Consider the following 17,062-nt stretch of genomic DNA (forward strand, 5'->3'; position numbering starts at 1 on the left):
TTAGATCCTCCTGCACTGTTAGTGGAGAAGTATATTGGTGTAAATATCCTTAGGAAATTGTCTCTTATAATTTAAAATATGATGTGCTTCTTCTGGGAAGCTGTAGAGCACAGAATAAAAACCTGGAACTGTCCTAAATCTCACGCCATGCTCCACTTGGTAATTTGGCTTCCACCATTAGAAATACCTTGTATAGAGAATTCTAATACTTCAAATTTGAAAATCAATTCAAATATTAAAATGCCAAGATGTAAAAAAAATTAAAGGGCATATTAAAAACAAGAAGCAAATATTGGGTGTATATATAGTATATAATACATGAAAAGAAAATGTACTTTAGGGTCCTGTTTTGTGTGGCAATGTACTTTCTAACATGATTTGAAATGCATGTATCTGTAATCTAATTATACAAATGTAAAACTGATAATATCAACACATGCCCATGCACACACACATGCTCATGCACACACTCTTGTTTTCCTCTGAGACAAGGACCATACTGCTGTCACAAAACTGAGCACTCACAGACATACATGTAGGTCCAGAACATTCTTCCTACATATACCAGGCACCCAGGAAGCTATATCAGCTGGATTTAAGGAAAACTTCTCATTTCTGCCACCAGATTGCAAAAGCCTCCCTTTCTCATGAGAGACTATGGACTCTCAGAAACAAACTGAGGGTTTTAGAGGGGAGGGGGGTGGGGGGATGAGTTAGCCAGTGATGGGTATTAAGGAGGGCATGTACTGCATGGAGCACTGGGTGTTATACGAAAACAATGAATCCTGGATCACTACATCAAAAACTAATGATGTATTGTATGGTGACTAACATAGCATAAAATAAAATTTAAAAAAAAAAAAAGCATCCTCAGATCAGAAAAGCAGTAGTTTTAGCATTAATCAAGAGGTGGGTAATTAGCTCTAGTTCTAATTGTACACTAATAAAAAATACTAATTTTGCAAAAGACAAATTCAACACATGGTAGTTTTACAAGCAGGTTGTGAAACAGTTCTGCAGCCCATTTTTTTCTGGAATAAGTAGATGTGGGTAGAAATGATTGAGATGTATGGATTCTCAAAAGTGGCTTTGTTGATCGCAAATCTACATTGCCTGCATTCATTTAACAAATACTAATTAAGCCCCATTATATGCCAGACAGTGCCACCTCAGAGTGACTCCTAATCTGCAAACACTGTGATCCAAACAGATTTCTTCATCTAGTTCAAGACGCATATCTCCACTTGGTCCAAGGCACCTGTACCCACCCAAGCAAGAATGACTAACTCCTGCTCACAAAACATCATCCCTGGTCTGCTCACAGAAATCTGTCCTTGAGACCTGAAAGTCCACCATTAAAGGAGAATAAGCACACTAGCTAGAGGAACACTTAGGATGTGGAGGCGGACCAATAGGTGAGGACACAATTTCTGTTCCACCACTGACTTGGCTGAGAAATCCTGGGACATGTACCTAACACCTGTGAGCCTAATAATCATGATCTGGAAAGGGACTGTGGATACAATCGTTTTTGGACTTCTGTGAGGAGGTCAAAGAACTCTAGTGAGTCTGCGCAACACTGAGCCAATGTTGGTTGCCATTGGGCAAGTGGTGTTTTACTTCTCACCCTGTTCTTTCCCTACCATAGCAGGGATGCCATTACCATGTACTCAATGGCATAGCAATGATGTAGGCAGAATTCCAAACCGACACAGGAAGTAGCCATGCGAACACGCATGATGTCGTAAAGGATACTCACAACCATTTCTTTATGGGAGGATCAGTTAATACTGTGGTAGAGACTGAGGGGAAACCCAGGCAGCCTGGGTGAGAGGCACCAGCTGATTTCCGATGCTCCTGTTGTTGCCTTTGTTTTAGGCATGACAATGAGACAAGGATCATGCTGAGAGGCAACCCTTCAGTAAGTGGATATGCGTGTGTGCACATGTGTGTGTGCGTGGTCTCTCTGGCTTTTTAATCACATGCCCACTGTCCTATGAGATTCCCAAAACAAGGCTATGCTTGAGATCGCTCTTGTCTGAATCACCTTGATGAGGGAGGCCTCTGGCCCTGTTTAGACTTGGTTGGTCAGTCTGGGGATTGCTGTAGCTGTTACCTGGCTCACTTTTAACACTTTCCCCTTGACAACGTTATTTCTGAAGTAATGTCAGTTCTCAAAGATGACTCTGACGCCCCATACACACCATATGTTAACCATGGATTATTATTATTTTTAATATTTGAGTTTTTCCTTTCATTGGTGGATTTTTATGAAAATCAGTTGGTTTTCTGACATTCTCCAAAGGTCACTAATAAGGTTTCTCTTTGTTGTTGTTATTGTTGTTTAGTATCATTATGAACTCATGGCTTTTTAACATGTTGATGGGCTTCAAACCATTGTTTTGAGCAGAGGAGTTAAATGATTTGCATTATGTTCTGCTGTTGGGCTGAAAACAGACGGTAAGGGAGCAAGGATGAAAGTAGAGGGACCAGTTGGAAGGCAGTATAATCTAGGATATAGACGTTGGTGTCTTGGCCAGGGTGGTAATAATGGCGGTGGTGAAAAATGGCTAGATTCTGGATGTACTGGAGAGAGGAGACAGGAGAATTTCCTGATCAGTTGGATGTGGAGTGTGTGAGAGAGAGAGAGAGCACTCCAGGCTGCTTCCAAGTTTTGAGGACTGAGCCACTGGCATTTCAGGGTCAAATGCTCTACCCATGTTTAATTCCACTTCCAGTACCACACAGGGAAGGTCCCGAAGGTGGTGAGTACAGGATTATCCTGACAGCAAGGTCACATACTGAAAGCAATGACTCTCCAGAGGAATTAATCTGAGGCATGGTCGTAATCACTACATCATGGAGCAATCAGTAGTGAACAAATTTTTACTCATAAGTGTGCCCTGAGACAGCATGGAGTAATTTAGGTACAAAATGTACAACACACAAACCGAGACAGCCTTAAATATTAGAACCCCAAAAAAAGCTGTTTTCTACCAGTCTAGGTACCTTAATCCTCCCCCCACTGCCTACTCAAACCACTAGTATTATTATCTGCTGTTACACTGTTTCATTTGAATGTGGTAAAAATAAAATACCCTTAGTGAATCCACTGTGGGAGAGAATTGGGACTCTTACTTCTGTAGATGCCAGAAAATTTCCAAATCTTTCCACATGGCGAATTATATATGTTAGCAGGGAGTATTTGCAGGGGGAGGGGTGGACATCAATACAACTCCTAGGAGTGAATACAGGGTGAAGTATCACCAAGACACTAAGTATACCTGTGGTTACAATATCCAAGAAAGTAGATATCAGAGCAAAGGAAATTGATAAGAGACAGAAAGAGGCATTATGTAATGATAAAAGGATCAATCCACTGGGGTGTCATAATGATCCTAAATGTGTACAGACCAAACAGATTCAAAATACATGAAGCAAAAAACTGATAGAGTTGAAAGGAGAAATAACCACATCCATAATTATAGTTGGGGCCTCCAACACCACTCCCCTGCTTAGCAAGGGATAAAATTACTAGAGACAAAACCAGCAAGGATATAGGAGATCTGAATAGCACAATAAATAGGATCTATATGAAATAAATATAGCACTCCACCCAACGACAACAAAGTACATTTGCCCCCCAATATCTATGTAATATTCATCAAGCTAGATCATCTCCTGGGCCATCAAACAAACCTCAACAAATTTTAAAAGAATTGAAATCACACAGAGTACATTCTCTGACCATAATAGACCCAAATTGGAAATCAGTAATAGAAAGGAAAAAGAAGAATTCCTACACACTTGGAAATGCTAGTTGACATATTATCCCAGTTTGTCATTCAGATCCTTGTTATAGAGGAGCCGAGGTTAGCAAGAGTTGTCCCCTCAGCTGAAAGGCATTTCAGGCTGGACAAAAAGAAAGCTCACTCTGGATATTTCAAACTGAGTATTGTTGACCGCAAGGCTGGAGGGAGGGGGACAGCTTAGGAGGCTGTTACATCAGTCCCACCTGACATTAAAGCTTGAACTACACCAGCAAAGGAAGTACAGCTTGCTGATTGTTAGTGGGATCAGTTTGGTGGCTGATTGTATTTGGGAAGCATGAGAGATTGCCTCCCTGGTATTGGTGTTGTTTTTAGACAGGCCTGAGAGAAGGTACAATTCAGATGTCTTCCCTGTGTATGGCTGGTTTCCAGTCTAACCCATGGATGCACACATCTCTGTTTTGTTTTGTTTTCTATTGTTTTTTTTTTTAATAAATCTGCTTCCTTCTTTAAAAGGTTCAATACAGTTTTCTCCTCCTCCTCCTCCCCCAAGATTCCTACCCTGATAGTGCCATCTGTCAAATAAGGCTCTCCTATCTGGATAAGCAGAGGAGTTTCCTTTCCAGGGTTTGGGAGATTGGACCCTTAGGGCAGGTTGACACTTTGCTTGCCCTACCATGGTGTTAGCCTAAGATGTGGTACACAGTAAGTGGACCACTGATGTGTCTTCAAACTTGTATTTTTGTTCCCCTTTTGAGAATACAACGATGGTGGTAACTCACCTCAAGGAAGAAAGAAAGTTTGGAGCTCTTTCCAAGGTAATTTTGGCAAGAGGAGCCCTCAGTATGAAGATGGTGGATATGAGCCTCAGCCTTCACACCTCCAGGAGGATGATGGAAATGTGTTGATGAGGGATGTCCAGGAGGACCCCCAAGTAAGACAGTAAGTGACCAGGCAGACTGGTTTGCATGCAGCAGCCCTTGGGACTAGGCAACTCTTTCACTCTCCCTGGTCTTCTTTTTCTTCTCTCACTGGAAAACTGAAGAATGCCAGAAGGGGAATAATAGCTAAGCAATCCTAATTGTAGTCCTGGTGACAGAGAGGTGAGGGTGTATAGAAGAAGACTTTCTTAGCATTTATGGTCACCCTCCTCCTCTCCACTTCCCCTCCACAGCATTCCCTATAGCACCCAGCGCGACAAGAGGAGAGTGAAATGGCAAAATGAGGGCCATATCCATATTACTGTGTGGAGAGATAGAAAAACTCTGAAGAGAGAAATGGGGGAGAACACACAAGATGGAACCCCAGGGAACTGGTTCAAGATTACCGTGAGTGTCTTGGCAAGGTCTGCATTAGATAGAATATCCCGGAACCTTATAAAAAAAGGAAGACCACATTAAACAACTTTATATCAATTATTTGGAGGAGAGCTTTCCAATGGAGAGTTCTATCCATTGGAGGGTCTAGGAAATCCATATTTGGCACGAAAATAAGAAATAATGCCAGTAGTCCCTTCTTATGAAGCCCTGTACAGCTCAATAGAAGGTCAGACAAGAATGCTGTTGGGTCTGTTTTCCAGCTTTAAATCTATGTTGTATCTCTTTACTCCCATCCTTTCTTTTCACCTTTAGATTCCCTGTGGGAGAAAGTATGACAAGACATGGCTAATGAATTCAATCCAGAACCATTGCAGTGTCCCCTTCACTCCAGTGGATGTAAGAGAGGATGGTGAAGCCAGATGAGTGGGCACAGGGAAGTGGGGGTGGGGGGAGCTCACTGAGCAGGAAGACTCTCTCCTCCAAAATTATTGTTGCCTCCCCCTCCTGCAGTTTCACTACGTGAAAAACCAGGCTCGGTTCTTTGTCCAGGATGTTGGCACTGCCTCTGCATTGAAGCATGTCAGCTACAAGATTTGTGATGAGGAGAACCGAAAGGTAATGTGTTGAGGGCATTACCTCTACCTAGTCCCGGGGCAGGACGACAGGGCAAGGGCTGGTCGTCTTCTTTGGAATGAAAGTTCTTGGTGCTGACCCCACGTCTCCTTTCTGCAGATATCTATCTTTGTCAATCCTTCTACTGTACCCTACTCTGTGCGGTATAAGTTGGAGCCAGAAGAAATGGAACAGCTAAAGGTAATGCAGCCTCAAGGTCCATTGTGCCCACACCCAGACCCACCTCTTCTTCCTCCAGCCCCTGATTTCCCTATCCCCACCAGAACCTCCCAGTGGCTCTCTCCATCTCTCTTTACAGCTGACCATGAACAAACGCTATGACGTCTCCCAGCAAGCTCTTGACCTCCAGTGTCTCCGCTTTGACCCAGGTACACTTGACAGCAGTAATTCTAGGGCAGGTGAGGGCACAGGGATCTACCTGGGAGGGAGACTGAGGGATGGTGATGTGGGGGAGAGGTTGGTGCTGGTCCTGGACCCCTCTCAGCCTTCTGATTGCCTCCTCTCGGCTTCCTGAAGACTTGGTAAGACATGATATAGATATAATCCTGAATCGAAGAAACTGCATGGCTGCCACCCTGCAGATCATTGAAGAGAATTTCCCTGAGGTGAGGCCTTAGGCCCAGTGCTGTTATTAATGGAAGGGGGTGGAATTTATGGGATGGAGGACAGATTTGTCTCTAAGACCCTAGATAGTAACTGTCACTTTAACTCTTCTTCACCAACAGCTGTTGTCCTTGAACTTGAGCAACAACAAACTGTACAGGCTGGATGGCCTATCTGACATCATAGAGATGGTCCCCACAGTCAAGATCCTGGACCTCTCCAAAAATGAGGTGGGAAGAGGGAGCCAGATCAAAGTTGGGGTTGTCAGTGGGTGGTAGTGCTCATACAAGTGATGACAGGAGGCAACAGAAGGTACCTGTGTGGAAAGGTGGGGACTGGGGGTGCAGGGACCTGTGTGTCTCTCTTTCCCTCGGACTCCTTTCCAGTTTCTTCCCCATATTTCTCAGCTGAACTTGGTGTGGGAGTTAAACAAGATGAAAGGGCTGGATCTTGAAGAGCTTTGGCTAGAAGGGAACCCCTTGTGTGACACCTTTCCAGACCAGTCCACCTACATAAGGTCAGTGTGAACACCTCTCACACGTCCTGGGAACCTTTGGTCCCGGGAGCCTGAACTGTCCCTGAGGATGCAGGTGTGCAGGAAGTTGCAACCCTGGTCCTCTAGAAGGACCATAAGTCCCACCTTCTCCTCTCTGTGTGTCCTTCACCTGTAAGGAGTTTCCTTCCTCTGACCTGCTCACCTATTCTCCTGGTCTGGGGTCTGTTTCTACCTCTCTGCAGCCAGTGTTCTTTTTTTTTTTTTTTTTTTTTTTGCTTTTTTTAAAATGATCTTTTTAAAATTTTTTTATTTAAATTCAATTTAGTTAAAATTTAGTGTGTTATTATTTCCAGGGGTAGAATTTAGTGATTCATCAGTTCCATATAACACACAGGGCTCATTACATAAAGTGCCCTCCTTATGCATTCAGTGTTCCTTAGCATGCCCTCCAAGAGTGTGTTCCAAGAAGCAAGGTTCCTCCTCCTCACCAGGACCAGGAGCGACCAGTCTTGAGCCAGATATTGGTGCCTTGGACTGAGAATGGTCCTCCCAGTCCAGGGCCTCATGCTAAGACAGGCCTTCCTACCCCTTGCTGAGATGGGTTTTCCCTCACTTGTTCTGAGAGGGGACCTCCTTCTTTTGCTCCAAAAGGGTTGCCCTCTCTAATCTCAGGCTGCCATGGTGGCTTTCCTGCCCCATGATGAGGGCCAAGGTCCTGAGGGACTGCCATCGTGACATCCATTCCTCTGACCCAATGTCAGGAGCAAGGTCTTCCTTGGGAGAAACCAGGGTTCCCTGAGTCAAGGGGCCAGAAGTGGGTGACTGCCAGTGAGCAGAGGGCTTCCTGAGGCAGGAATGGAAGCCAGAGGGCAGAGGTGCTTGAGAGGACAGGAGGACAGGCCTCTCAGAGGCACTGTCCCTCCCCTCCCTCCGCACGTCACAGCATCCTGACTGGTCCTTCAGAGGAGCCCTGGGTAGCCCGACATGTGTATAATCCCTCAGGCAAGGAACCGACTGGGACTGGAACAGGTGCACTGGGGTCATCAGGAGGGAAGGCGGTGATCATAAGAGGGGACCACAGACCCTCAGCCCCATGCTGACCTGGGGCTTGACCCTCTACTCCCTCTGGGGAAGGTCTCCTGCCCCCGTGGCTGCCTCATTTCCCATGCCTGGCTCAGACTGAGTTCACACGGGTGACAAAGTTTCAGCCAGCATGCGATGGGCCCCCAGCCCAACACCTGCATGTTTTCCATTGCTACGTCCGATGCCAGGGCCAGCCAGGGCAGATGAAGGAAAGGCCTGCAGGCAGAGAGCCATTTCCCCCTTCTCTCTTCCTCCCTGACCCCCACCACCATGGTAGAGCTTCTTTCCCTTCCCTTTGTTTTGCCTTCTCTTCCTCCTTTGTCTCTGGTTCCCCTATGTCTCTCCCACCTCTCCCCTCCTACCTTCACTCCCTCTTCTGTCTTCATCCCCCTACCTCTCCCTCCTTACCTCCTGGGCCTTGCCTCACTCACCTCCCTACCCCAGCATCCTGGGCTATCCCTGGGGGGGTATCATGGTCCTGGAGCATGTTGGACCCCTAATGAGGTAGTAGAGCACTGGACTCCCACTCCATTCCCACTTTCTGGAGTCTTCAGTGGGGACTTGGAGGAAGGAAGGGAGGCAGGAAGGGGAAGGCAGCCCTGGAGCCTGAGCTCTAAATTTTGTTTTTTGTGGCACTGAAGAAGGGAGTCAGGGCCATCTAGGTGGGAGCTACCCAGTAGAAAGGAGAGGGAGGGAAGGGAGGGAAAGTGTAGAAGGAAGGCTTCGCAACCCTGACCTATCAGTCACTTCTTTCTATTTTGGATTTTTGACAGTGCCATCAAGGATTGTTTTCCTAAGTTGTTACGCCTGGTAAGTGACTACATTCATCATCGTTTCTTACTAACATTGATCACCACCACACCTGCCCTCAAGCCCTTTGGGCCTTGCTTAGATTACAGGTTTGTGTCAGAACCTGAACCATTTTAGGGGACCAGGACTCCTGAAAAAAACATGAATATGTTCTCTGGAAAAATGTACACACACACACACACACACACACACACACACACACAAGTTGCATATAATAGTAAATACTTTCAGGACATCATGATGAAGACACTCACTGTAATCTTGCCCATGTAATTTCCAGTGCTCTTTCATACCTAACCTCTGATCATACAGGGCTGCCTCCCTGGTCTCCACTGTTGACTTCTTCCCTTCTCCAGGATGGCCAGGAGTTACCATCACCAATTATCATTGATACTGACACACCCTGCTTGATGAAGCCCTGCAAGGTGAGGGAAAATTGATCAACAACATTTGGGCTATTACAAGGGAGGCTTTATCAGCTGCATAATCTCAAATGTCTTTTGATTCCAGGAAAGTTACAAAGGATCTGATGCACTGAAGAGTCTAGTCCTGCAATTCCTGCAACAGTAAGTACTCCTGGGAATCTGGGGAAGGGGTTGGCTGGGATGGGTGAGGCCACCCAAGCTCACAACTGCTGAGTGGGTCTTGACATCTCATTTGGGGTCCAGAGCACAGAGATGGACTGTCCTCATTACTCTCCAACAGATACTATTTGATCTACGATTCTGGAGACCGTCAGGGTCTCCTTGATGCCTACCATGATGAAGCCTGCTTCTCCCTGGCCATTCCCTTCAACCCCGAGGACCCAGCCCCGTGAGTAGCAAAGCTCCAACTCTGCTCCTAGGCCCTGTGGCTCCCCAGTGGATACAGGAAAGCTCCTGGAAATACCCACACTAGCCAGACCACCACCTTCTGTTCCTCTTTCTCTACTAGAAGCAGCTTGTGCGAATACTTCAAGGAAAACAGGAATATGAAGAAGCCCAAGGAACCCTGTGCATGTATGATGAGGAAGATTGGGCAGGGAAAGGGGGTGTGCAGGGGTAATTATAAGGCTCAGGGTGTGGCAACCCTTGATCTTCGCTTTCTTCTCCTCCCCCCATAGCCCTGTGTGTTCAGCCACTGAAGTATACAAAACATAACATCGTGGGCTCCCTCTGTGTACTGCCCAAAACACAGCATGACCTCAGCTCTTTCTTGGTGGACATGTGGTTCCAGACGGTGAGCACTGGCTTCCTCCCAAGGGCAGCCCCCAAAAGTCATGGATGGGTAGGAAGTTTAGTTGACTTAGCACCTGGGCCCTTCCCTTTCAGGAGACGATGCTCTGTTTCTCTGTTAACGGGGTGTTCAAGGAAGGTGAGCATGCACTGAGCCCCTCCCCAGATGCCCCACTGCTCCCTCCCCGCTGGCTGGGCTCCCTCTCAGAACTGTCCCAGCTTCCCTGATCCCTTTCCTTCTCTTCCTATTCCTGCTGTGTTCTCCTGCCTCCACTCTGTCCCCAAACCATCCTGGTCTGAACCGGCTCTATGCCTGTCTGCCCCACACAGCTTGGGCATTAGGGACACAGTCTGTTTCCCTAATGAGTTTCATGGCTGTCATCCCAGATCCTTATTCTGAGAACTACCTGGGGTCGTTACTTAACCTCTAAGTTTCCTTGTTTGCAAAATGGGGCTAATAACACCCACCTCTCAGGCAGCTGTGAAAAATGAATCAAATGACCTTGTGAAATGGTTGTCATACCACCTGTCACATAGTAGAGGCCTTGTCACTGGAAGCAGATTGTTCCTACTGTTGCAATCCCTATACCAGACACCCCGACTCCCAGTGAACAATTGTCCCCTTCAGCATGAGTATCATGTCAGACCCTGACTGGGAACACTGTGTGGGCATGTGAAGCATGTGTAACTCTAAAGGGGTATTGTTGTTTGTTGTTAAAGTGGAGGGAAAGTCTCAGTGTTCTGTTCGTGCTTTCACCCGGACCTTCATCGCTACCTCTGCCAGCAATTCCAGGTGAGTGCTACATTGTAGGTGGGAATGCTTGTCCCAGCTTGGGCTCAGGGGTGTGGGAACCTGGTAGTGAAGACATCTTGGTTTTCTCAATATTGTGGGAAGCAACAGGTAGATCCAAGGAGCAGTCCGGTCTGGTGGTTAAGAGCATGGGCTCTGGAGTTAGAGCACTAGGTTCTCTTCTTGACCCCAGCACTCACTGGGTGTGTGTGATCTTGGTTAAGTCACATGACCTCTCTGTGACTCATTGTCTTCCTTGGAAAATGGGGATTAGACTGTCCATTCCCTTGAGCTATTGTAAGGGATGAATGCGGGTGTAAAATCATCCTTGGGTTGCAGGTTAAGTACACATCTAGTGAGGCTGGTAGACAGTCCCTGCACAGGTGGGCTCTGTGGGAGGGGTGGAGGCACCAGCCAGGGAATCTGGGGGCGGGGGGGCAGGCACAGTAGAGGTATGGAAGGAATCTGGTTGCTGAGTGGGAGTGGGAGCAGGATCATTGTTGGGGATGTGGAGTTGTACATTCATCCACTTGTCGGAGGGCCTGTTTTCCCTTCAGTCTATGCATCGTGAATGATGAGCTGTTTGTGAGAGATGCCACCCCCACTGAGACTCAGAGTGCATTCTCCAACCAAGAACCTACACTGACCACCAGCTCCGTGCCCACCCTCTCCCAGGAGCAGCAGAAAATGGTGCATGCTTTCTCCACTCAGTCTGGGATGAAACTCGAGTGGTCTCAGAAGTGAGTGCTGGGTGTACATGGGAAGAAGGGTGAGCTGGGACAGCGACTTGGGTGGGGGAGCGTGAATCAAAGAAACTCACAGGAAATTTGGAAAAATAACATTTTGGACAGTTTGCTTCCAAAAAAAAAAAAAGAGGAAAGAAAGTGGGCCCATGGAAAAGGTATCATACTATTATATATGTGAAGGATTTAAAAAATAGTATAATGCTCGATGACATTGTCTTATATATAGAAAATCTGAAAGAACCCACCAAAAAGCTACTAGAACTAATAAACTCAGCGGGGTTACAGGATAAACGACCAATATACAAAACTCATTTGCATTTCTATGTACTTGCAATGAGCAGTCCCAAAATGAAATTAAGACAACAAGCCCATTTACAATAACATCAAAGTAGTGAAATATTTGGAAACAAATATAACAAAAGAAGCACAAATCTTATACTCTGAAATCCATACAACGTTGTCGAAAAAAATTAAATAAATGGAAAGATATCCCATTTCCAGGGGTTGGAATATTGCTAAACGGCTTACTATTGTTAAGATGGCAGTAATACCTAGAGCAATCTACAGATTCAACACGATCCCTGTCAAAATCCTTCTCTGCAACAATTGACAAGGTTATCCCAAACTTCATATGTAAGTGCACCAAAACTATCTCAAAAGAAAAGGACAAAGTTAGAGGACTCACACTCCCTAATCTCAAAACTTGCTACAGAGGTACAGTAATCAGGACTGTGTGGTGCTGACTTGTGGACAGTGCATGAATCAGTGGAGTAGAACTGAGAGTCCACAAATAAACCCTCACAATTATGGTCAATTGATTGTCAATGAGAGTGCTGAGAAAAATCTGTTGGGAAAAGAAATAGTCTTTTCAGCAAGTGGTACTGGGACAACAGGATATCCACATGCAAAACAATGAATTTTGACCCCAGATTCACATCATGTACACACGTAGACTATAAATGGATCAAAGATCTAAAGGTTAAGAGCGAAAACTATAAAGATCTTAGAAGAAAACAGGTGTAAGTTTTCATTAATTAGGCAAGTGTTTCTTATATATGACACCAAAAGCACAAGCAACCGAAGAAAAATAGATAAATTGGGCTTCATCAAAATTAAAAGCTGTTATGCACCAACGGACACTATCAAAAGAGTGAAAATCCCGCCAAAGGGATGGGAGAAAATATTTGCACATCACATACCTGACAAGAATATATGAAGAACCCTTGCAGCTCAACAGCAAAAGGACAAACAACCCCATTTTAAAAAGTGGAAGGGGGGTCTGAATAGACATTTCTCCAAAGAAGATATACAAGGGACCAAGGAGCACATTTAAAACTTCTCAGCACCGATTGGGCGGAGCAAGATGGCGGAGGAATAGGAGACCTCGATTTCGTCTGGTCTCAGGAATTCAGCTGAATAGGGATCAAACCATTCTGAACACCTACGAACTCAACAGGAGATCAAAGAGAGTAGCAACAACTATCTGAACAGAGAAGCGACCACTTTCTGGAAGTCATTTTATAAAATCTTTTATAATTTTCATCTTTACAGTCATCTTCTATCCCTTCATTGTATCAACCCTTATTTTGTACATATATGTCTTTCTTCCTTTAAAATTTTAGGAGGCACTTTTTTCTAACAGACCAAAATATGCCCAAAATCTAGTGTGTGGCACTGATCTATACACTAGCCTGATCATATTTGATCACATTCTGCTTTTCTTTGTATTGTCCTGTTTTTGTTTTTATCTTTTTTTTTCTTTTTCTTTTTTTTTTCTCTTTCTTTTTTCTTTCTTTCCCTTTCTTTTCCCCTGGTTTCAGGTCTTTTCGGATTTGTATACAGTATATTTGCTGGGGACGTTGTAAACCTGTTAGCATTTTGTTCTCTCATTCATCTTTTCTCCTCTGGACAAAATGACAAGACGAAAAAATCACCTCAGCAAAGAGAACAAGAGGTAGTACCGTCAGCCAGGGACCTACTCAATATGGACATTAGTACGATGTCGGACCTAGAGTTCAGAATCATGACTTTAAAGATACTAGCTGGGCTTGAAAAAAGTGTGGAAGTTATTAGAGAAACCCTTTCTGGAGAAATAAAAGAACTAAAATCTAACCAAGTCGAAATCAAAAAGGCTATTGATGAGGTGCAATCAAAAATGGGGGCACTAACTGCTAGGATAAATGAGGCAGAAGAGAGAATCAGTGATATAGAAGACCAAATGATGGAAAGTAAAGAGGCTGAGAAAAAGAGGGAGAAACAACTACAGGATCACGAGGGCAGAATTCGAGAGATAAGTGATACGATAAGATGAAACAACATTAGAATAATTGGGATCCCAGAAGAAGAAGAAAGAGAGAGGGGGGCAGAAGGTATATTGGAGCAAATAATAGCAGAGAACTTCCCTAATGTGAGGAAGGAAACAGGCATCAAAATCCAGGAGGCACAGAGAACCCCTCTCAAAATCAATAATAATAGGTCAACACCCCGACATCTAATAGTAAAACTTACGAGTCTCAGAGACAAAGAGAAAATCCTGAAAGCAGCTCGGGAGAAGAGATATGTAACCTACAATGGTAGAAATATTAGATTGGCAACAGACCTATCCACAGAGACCTGGCAGGCCAGAAAGGACTGGCAAGATATCTTCAGAGCACTAAACGAGAAAAATATGCAGCCAAGAATACTATATCCAGCTAGGCTGTCATTGAAAATAGAAGGAGAGATAAAAAGCTTCCAGAACAAACAAAAGCTAAAGGAATTTGCAAACACGAAACCAGCCCTCCAAGAAATATTGAAAGGGCTCCTCTAAGCAAAGAGAGAGCCTAAAAGCAGCAAAGATCAGAAAGGAACACAGACAACATACAGTAACAGTCACCTTACAGGCAATACAATGGCACTAAACTCATACCTTTCAATAGTTACCCTGAATGTAAATGGGCTAAATGCCCCAATCAAAAGACACAGGCTATCAGATTGGATTAAAAAAACAAGACCCATCAATATGCTGTCTGCAAGAGACTCATTTTAGACCCAAAGACACCCCCAGATTGAAAGTGAGGGGGTGGAAAACCATTTACCATGCTAATGGACACCAAAAGAAACCTGGGGTGGCAATCCTTATATCAGACAAACTAGATTTTAAAACAAAGACTGTAATAAGAGATGAGGATGGACACTATATCCTACTTAAAGGGTCTATCCAACAAGAAGACCTAACAATCGTAAATACCTATGCCCCGAACATGGGAGCAGCCAATTATATAAGGCAATTAATAACAAAAGCAAAGAAACACATTGACAACAATACAATAATAGTGGGGGACTTTAACACCCCTCTGACTGAAATGGACAGATCATCTAAGCAAAAGATCAACAAGGAAATAAAGACTTTAAATGACACACTGGACCAAATGGACTTCACAGACATATTCAGAACATTCCATCCCAAAGCAACGGAATACACATTCTTCTCTAGTGCCCATGGAACATTCTCCAGAATTGATCACATCCTAGGTCACAAATCAGGTCTCAACCGGTACCAAAAGATTGGGATCATTCCCTGCATATTTTCAGACCACAATGCTTTGAAACTAGAACTCAATCACAAGAGGAAAGTCGGAAAGAACTCAAATACATGGAGGCTAAAGAGCATCCTACTAAAGAATGAATGGGTCAGCCAGGAAATTAAAGAAGAATTAAAAAAAATCATGGAAACCAATGAAAATGAAAACACAACTGTCCAAAATCTTTGGGATACAGCAAAGGCAGTCCTGAGAGGAAAGTATATAGCAATACAAGCCTTTCTCAAGAAACAAGAAAGGTCGCAAATACACAACCTAACCCTACACCTAAAGGGGCTGGAGAAAGAACAGCAAATAAAGCCTAAACCCAGCAGGAGAAGAGAAATCATAAAGATCAGAGCAGAAATCAATGAAATAGAAACCAAAAGAACAGTAGAACAGATCAACGAAACTAGGAGCTGGTTCTTTGAAAGAATTAACAAGATTGATAACCCCCTGGCCAGATTGATCAAAAAGAAAAGAGAAATGACCCAAATCAACAAAATCATGAATGAAAGAGGAGAGATCACAACCAACACCAAAGAAATACAAACAATTATAAGAACATATTATGAGCAACTCTATGCCAGCAAATTAGATAACCTGGAAGAAATGGGTGCATTCCTAGAGATATATCAACTACCAAAACTGAACCAGGAAGAAATAGAAAACCTGAACAGACCTATAACCACTAAGGAAATTGAAGCAGTCATCAAAAATCTCCCAAGAAACAAAAACCCAGGGCCAGATGGCTTCCCAGGGGAATTCTATCAGACATTTAAAGAAGAATTAATACCTATTCTCCTGAAACTTTTCCAAAAAATAGAAATGGAAGGGAAACTTCCAAATTCATTTTATGAGGCCACCATTACCTTGATCCCAAAGCCAGACAAAGACCCCATCAAAAAGGAGAATTACAGACCAATATCCTTGATGAACATGGATGCAAAAATTCTCACCAAAATACTAGCCAATAGGATCCAACAGTACATTAAAAGGATTATTCACCACGACCAAGTGGGATTTATCCCTGGGCTGCAAGGCTGGTTCAACATCCGCAAATCAATCAACGTGATACAATACATTAACAAAAGAAAGAACAAGAATCATATGATCCTCTCAATGGATGCAGAAAAAGCATTTGACAAAGTACAGCATCCTTTCTTGATCAAAACTCTTCAGAGTATAGGGATAGAGGGTACATACCTCAAGATCATAAAAGCCATCTACGAAAAATCTACAGTGAATATCATTCTCAATGGGGAAAAGCTGAGAGCTTTTCCCCTAAGGTCAGGAACGCGGCAGGGATGTCCACTCTCACCACTGCTATTCAACATAGTATTAGAAGTCCTAGCCACAGCAATCAGACAACAAAAGAAATCAAAGGCATCCAAATCGGCAAAGAGGAAGTCAAACTCTCACTCTTTGCAGATAATATGATACTTTATGTGGAAAACCCAAAAGACTCCACCCCAAAACTGCTAGAACTCATACAGGAATTCAGTCAAGTAGCAGGCTATAAAATCAATGCACAGAAAGCAGTGGCATTCCTTTACACCAACAACAAGACAGAAGAGAGACCAATCAAGGAGTCGATCCCATTCACAATTGCACCCAAAACCATAAGCTACCTAGGAATAAATTTAATCAAAGAGGCAAAGGATCTGTACTCAGAAAACTATAAAATACTCAGGAAAGAAATTGAAGAAGACACAAAGAAATGGAAAAACGTTCCATGCTCATGGATTGGGAGAACCAACATTGTGAAGATGTCAATGCTACCTAGAGCAATCTACACATTCAATGCAATCCCCATCAAAATACCATCCACTTTTTTCAAAGAAATGGAACAAATAATCCTAAAATTTGTATGGAACCAGAAGAGACCCCGAATAGCCAGAGGAATATTGAAAAAGAAAAGCAAAGCTGGCGGCATCACAATTTCGGACTTCCAGCTCTATTACAAAGCTGTCATTATCAAGACAGTATGGTACTGGCACAAAAACAGACACGTAGATCAATGGAACAGAATCGAGAG

At 43.9% G+C, this 17,062-nt stretch overlaps 1 protein-coding gene across 1 annotated transcript in view; it reads left to right on the top strand.

The window, feature by feature from the left end:
* The window catches only part of LOC114202257 (nuclear RNA export factor 2-like), a 38,230-nt gene that overhangs the window by 18,182 nt on the left and 2,986 nt on the right, over positions 1-17,062 (top strand). Inside the window, exons 3-20 of the mRNA XM_028095361.2 lie at positions 4,529-4,712; positions 4,945-5,098; positions 5,402-5,485; positions 5,600-5,704; positions 5,822-5,902; positions 6,021-6,090; positions 6,239-6,327; positions 6,448-6,555; positions 6,733-6,842; positions 8,678-8,714; positions 9,071-9,139; positions 9,225-9,280; positions 9,420-9,527; positions 9,648-9,706; positions 9,817-9,932; positions 10,025-10,067; positions 10,649-10,721; positions 11,276-11,458. Of these exons, the coding sequence (XP_027951162.2) occupies positions 4,529-4,712; positions 4,945-5,098; positions 5,402-5,485; positions 5,600-5,704; positions 5,822-5,902; positions 6,021-6,090; positions 6,239-6,327; positions 6,448-6,555; positions 6,733-6,842; positions 8,678-8,714; positions 9,071-9,139; positions 9,225-9,280; positions 9,420-9,527; positions 9,648-9,706; positions 9,817-9,932; positions 10,025-10,067; positions 10,649-10,721; positions 11,276-11,458 (1,729 nt within the window). The remainder of the gene's footprint in view (positions 1-4,528; positions 4,713-4,944; positions 5,099-5,401; positions 5,486-5,599; positions 5,705-5,821; positions 5,903-6,020; positions 6,091-6,238; positions 6,328-6,447; positions 6,556-6,732; positions 6,843-8,677; positions 8,715-9,070; positions 9,140-9,224; positions 9,281-9,419; positions 9,528-9,647; positions 9,707-9,816; positions 9,933-10,024; positions 10,068-10,648; positions 10,722-11,275; positions 11,459-17,062) is intronic.

Source organism: Eumetopias jubatus, unplaced genomic scaffold (genome assembly GCF_037043125.1).
Source record: "Eumetopias jubatus isolate StellerSeaLion01/CBP00866 unplaced genomic scaffold, mEumJub1_p1.0 scaffold_11, whole genome shotgun sequence".
Classification (NCBI taxonomy): domain Eukaryota; kingdom Metazoa; phylum Chordata; class Mammalia; order Carnivora; family Otariidae; genus Eumetopias; species Eumetopias jubatus.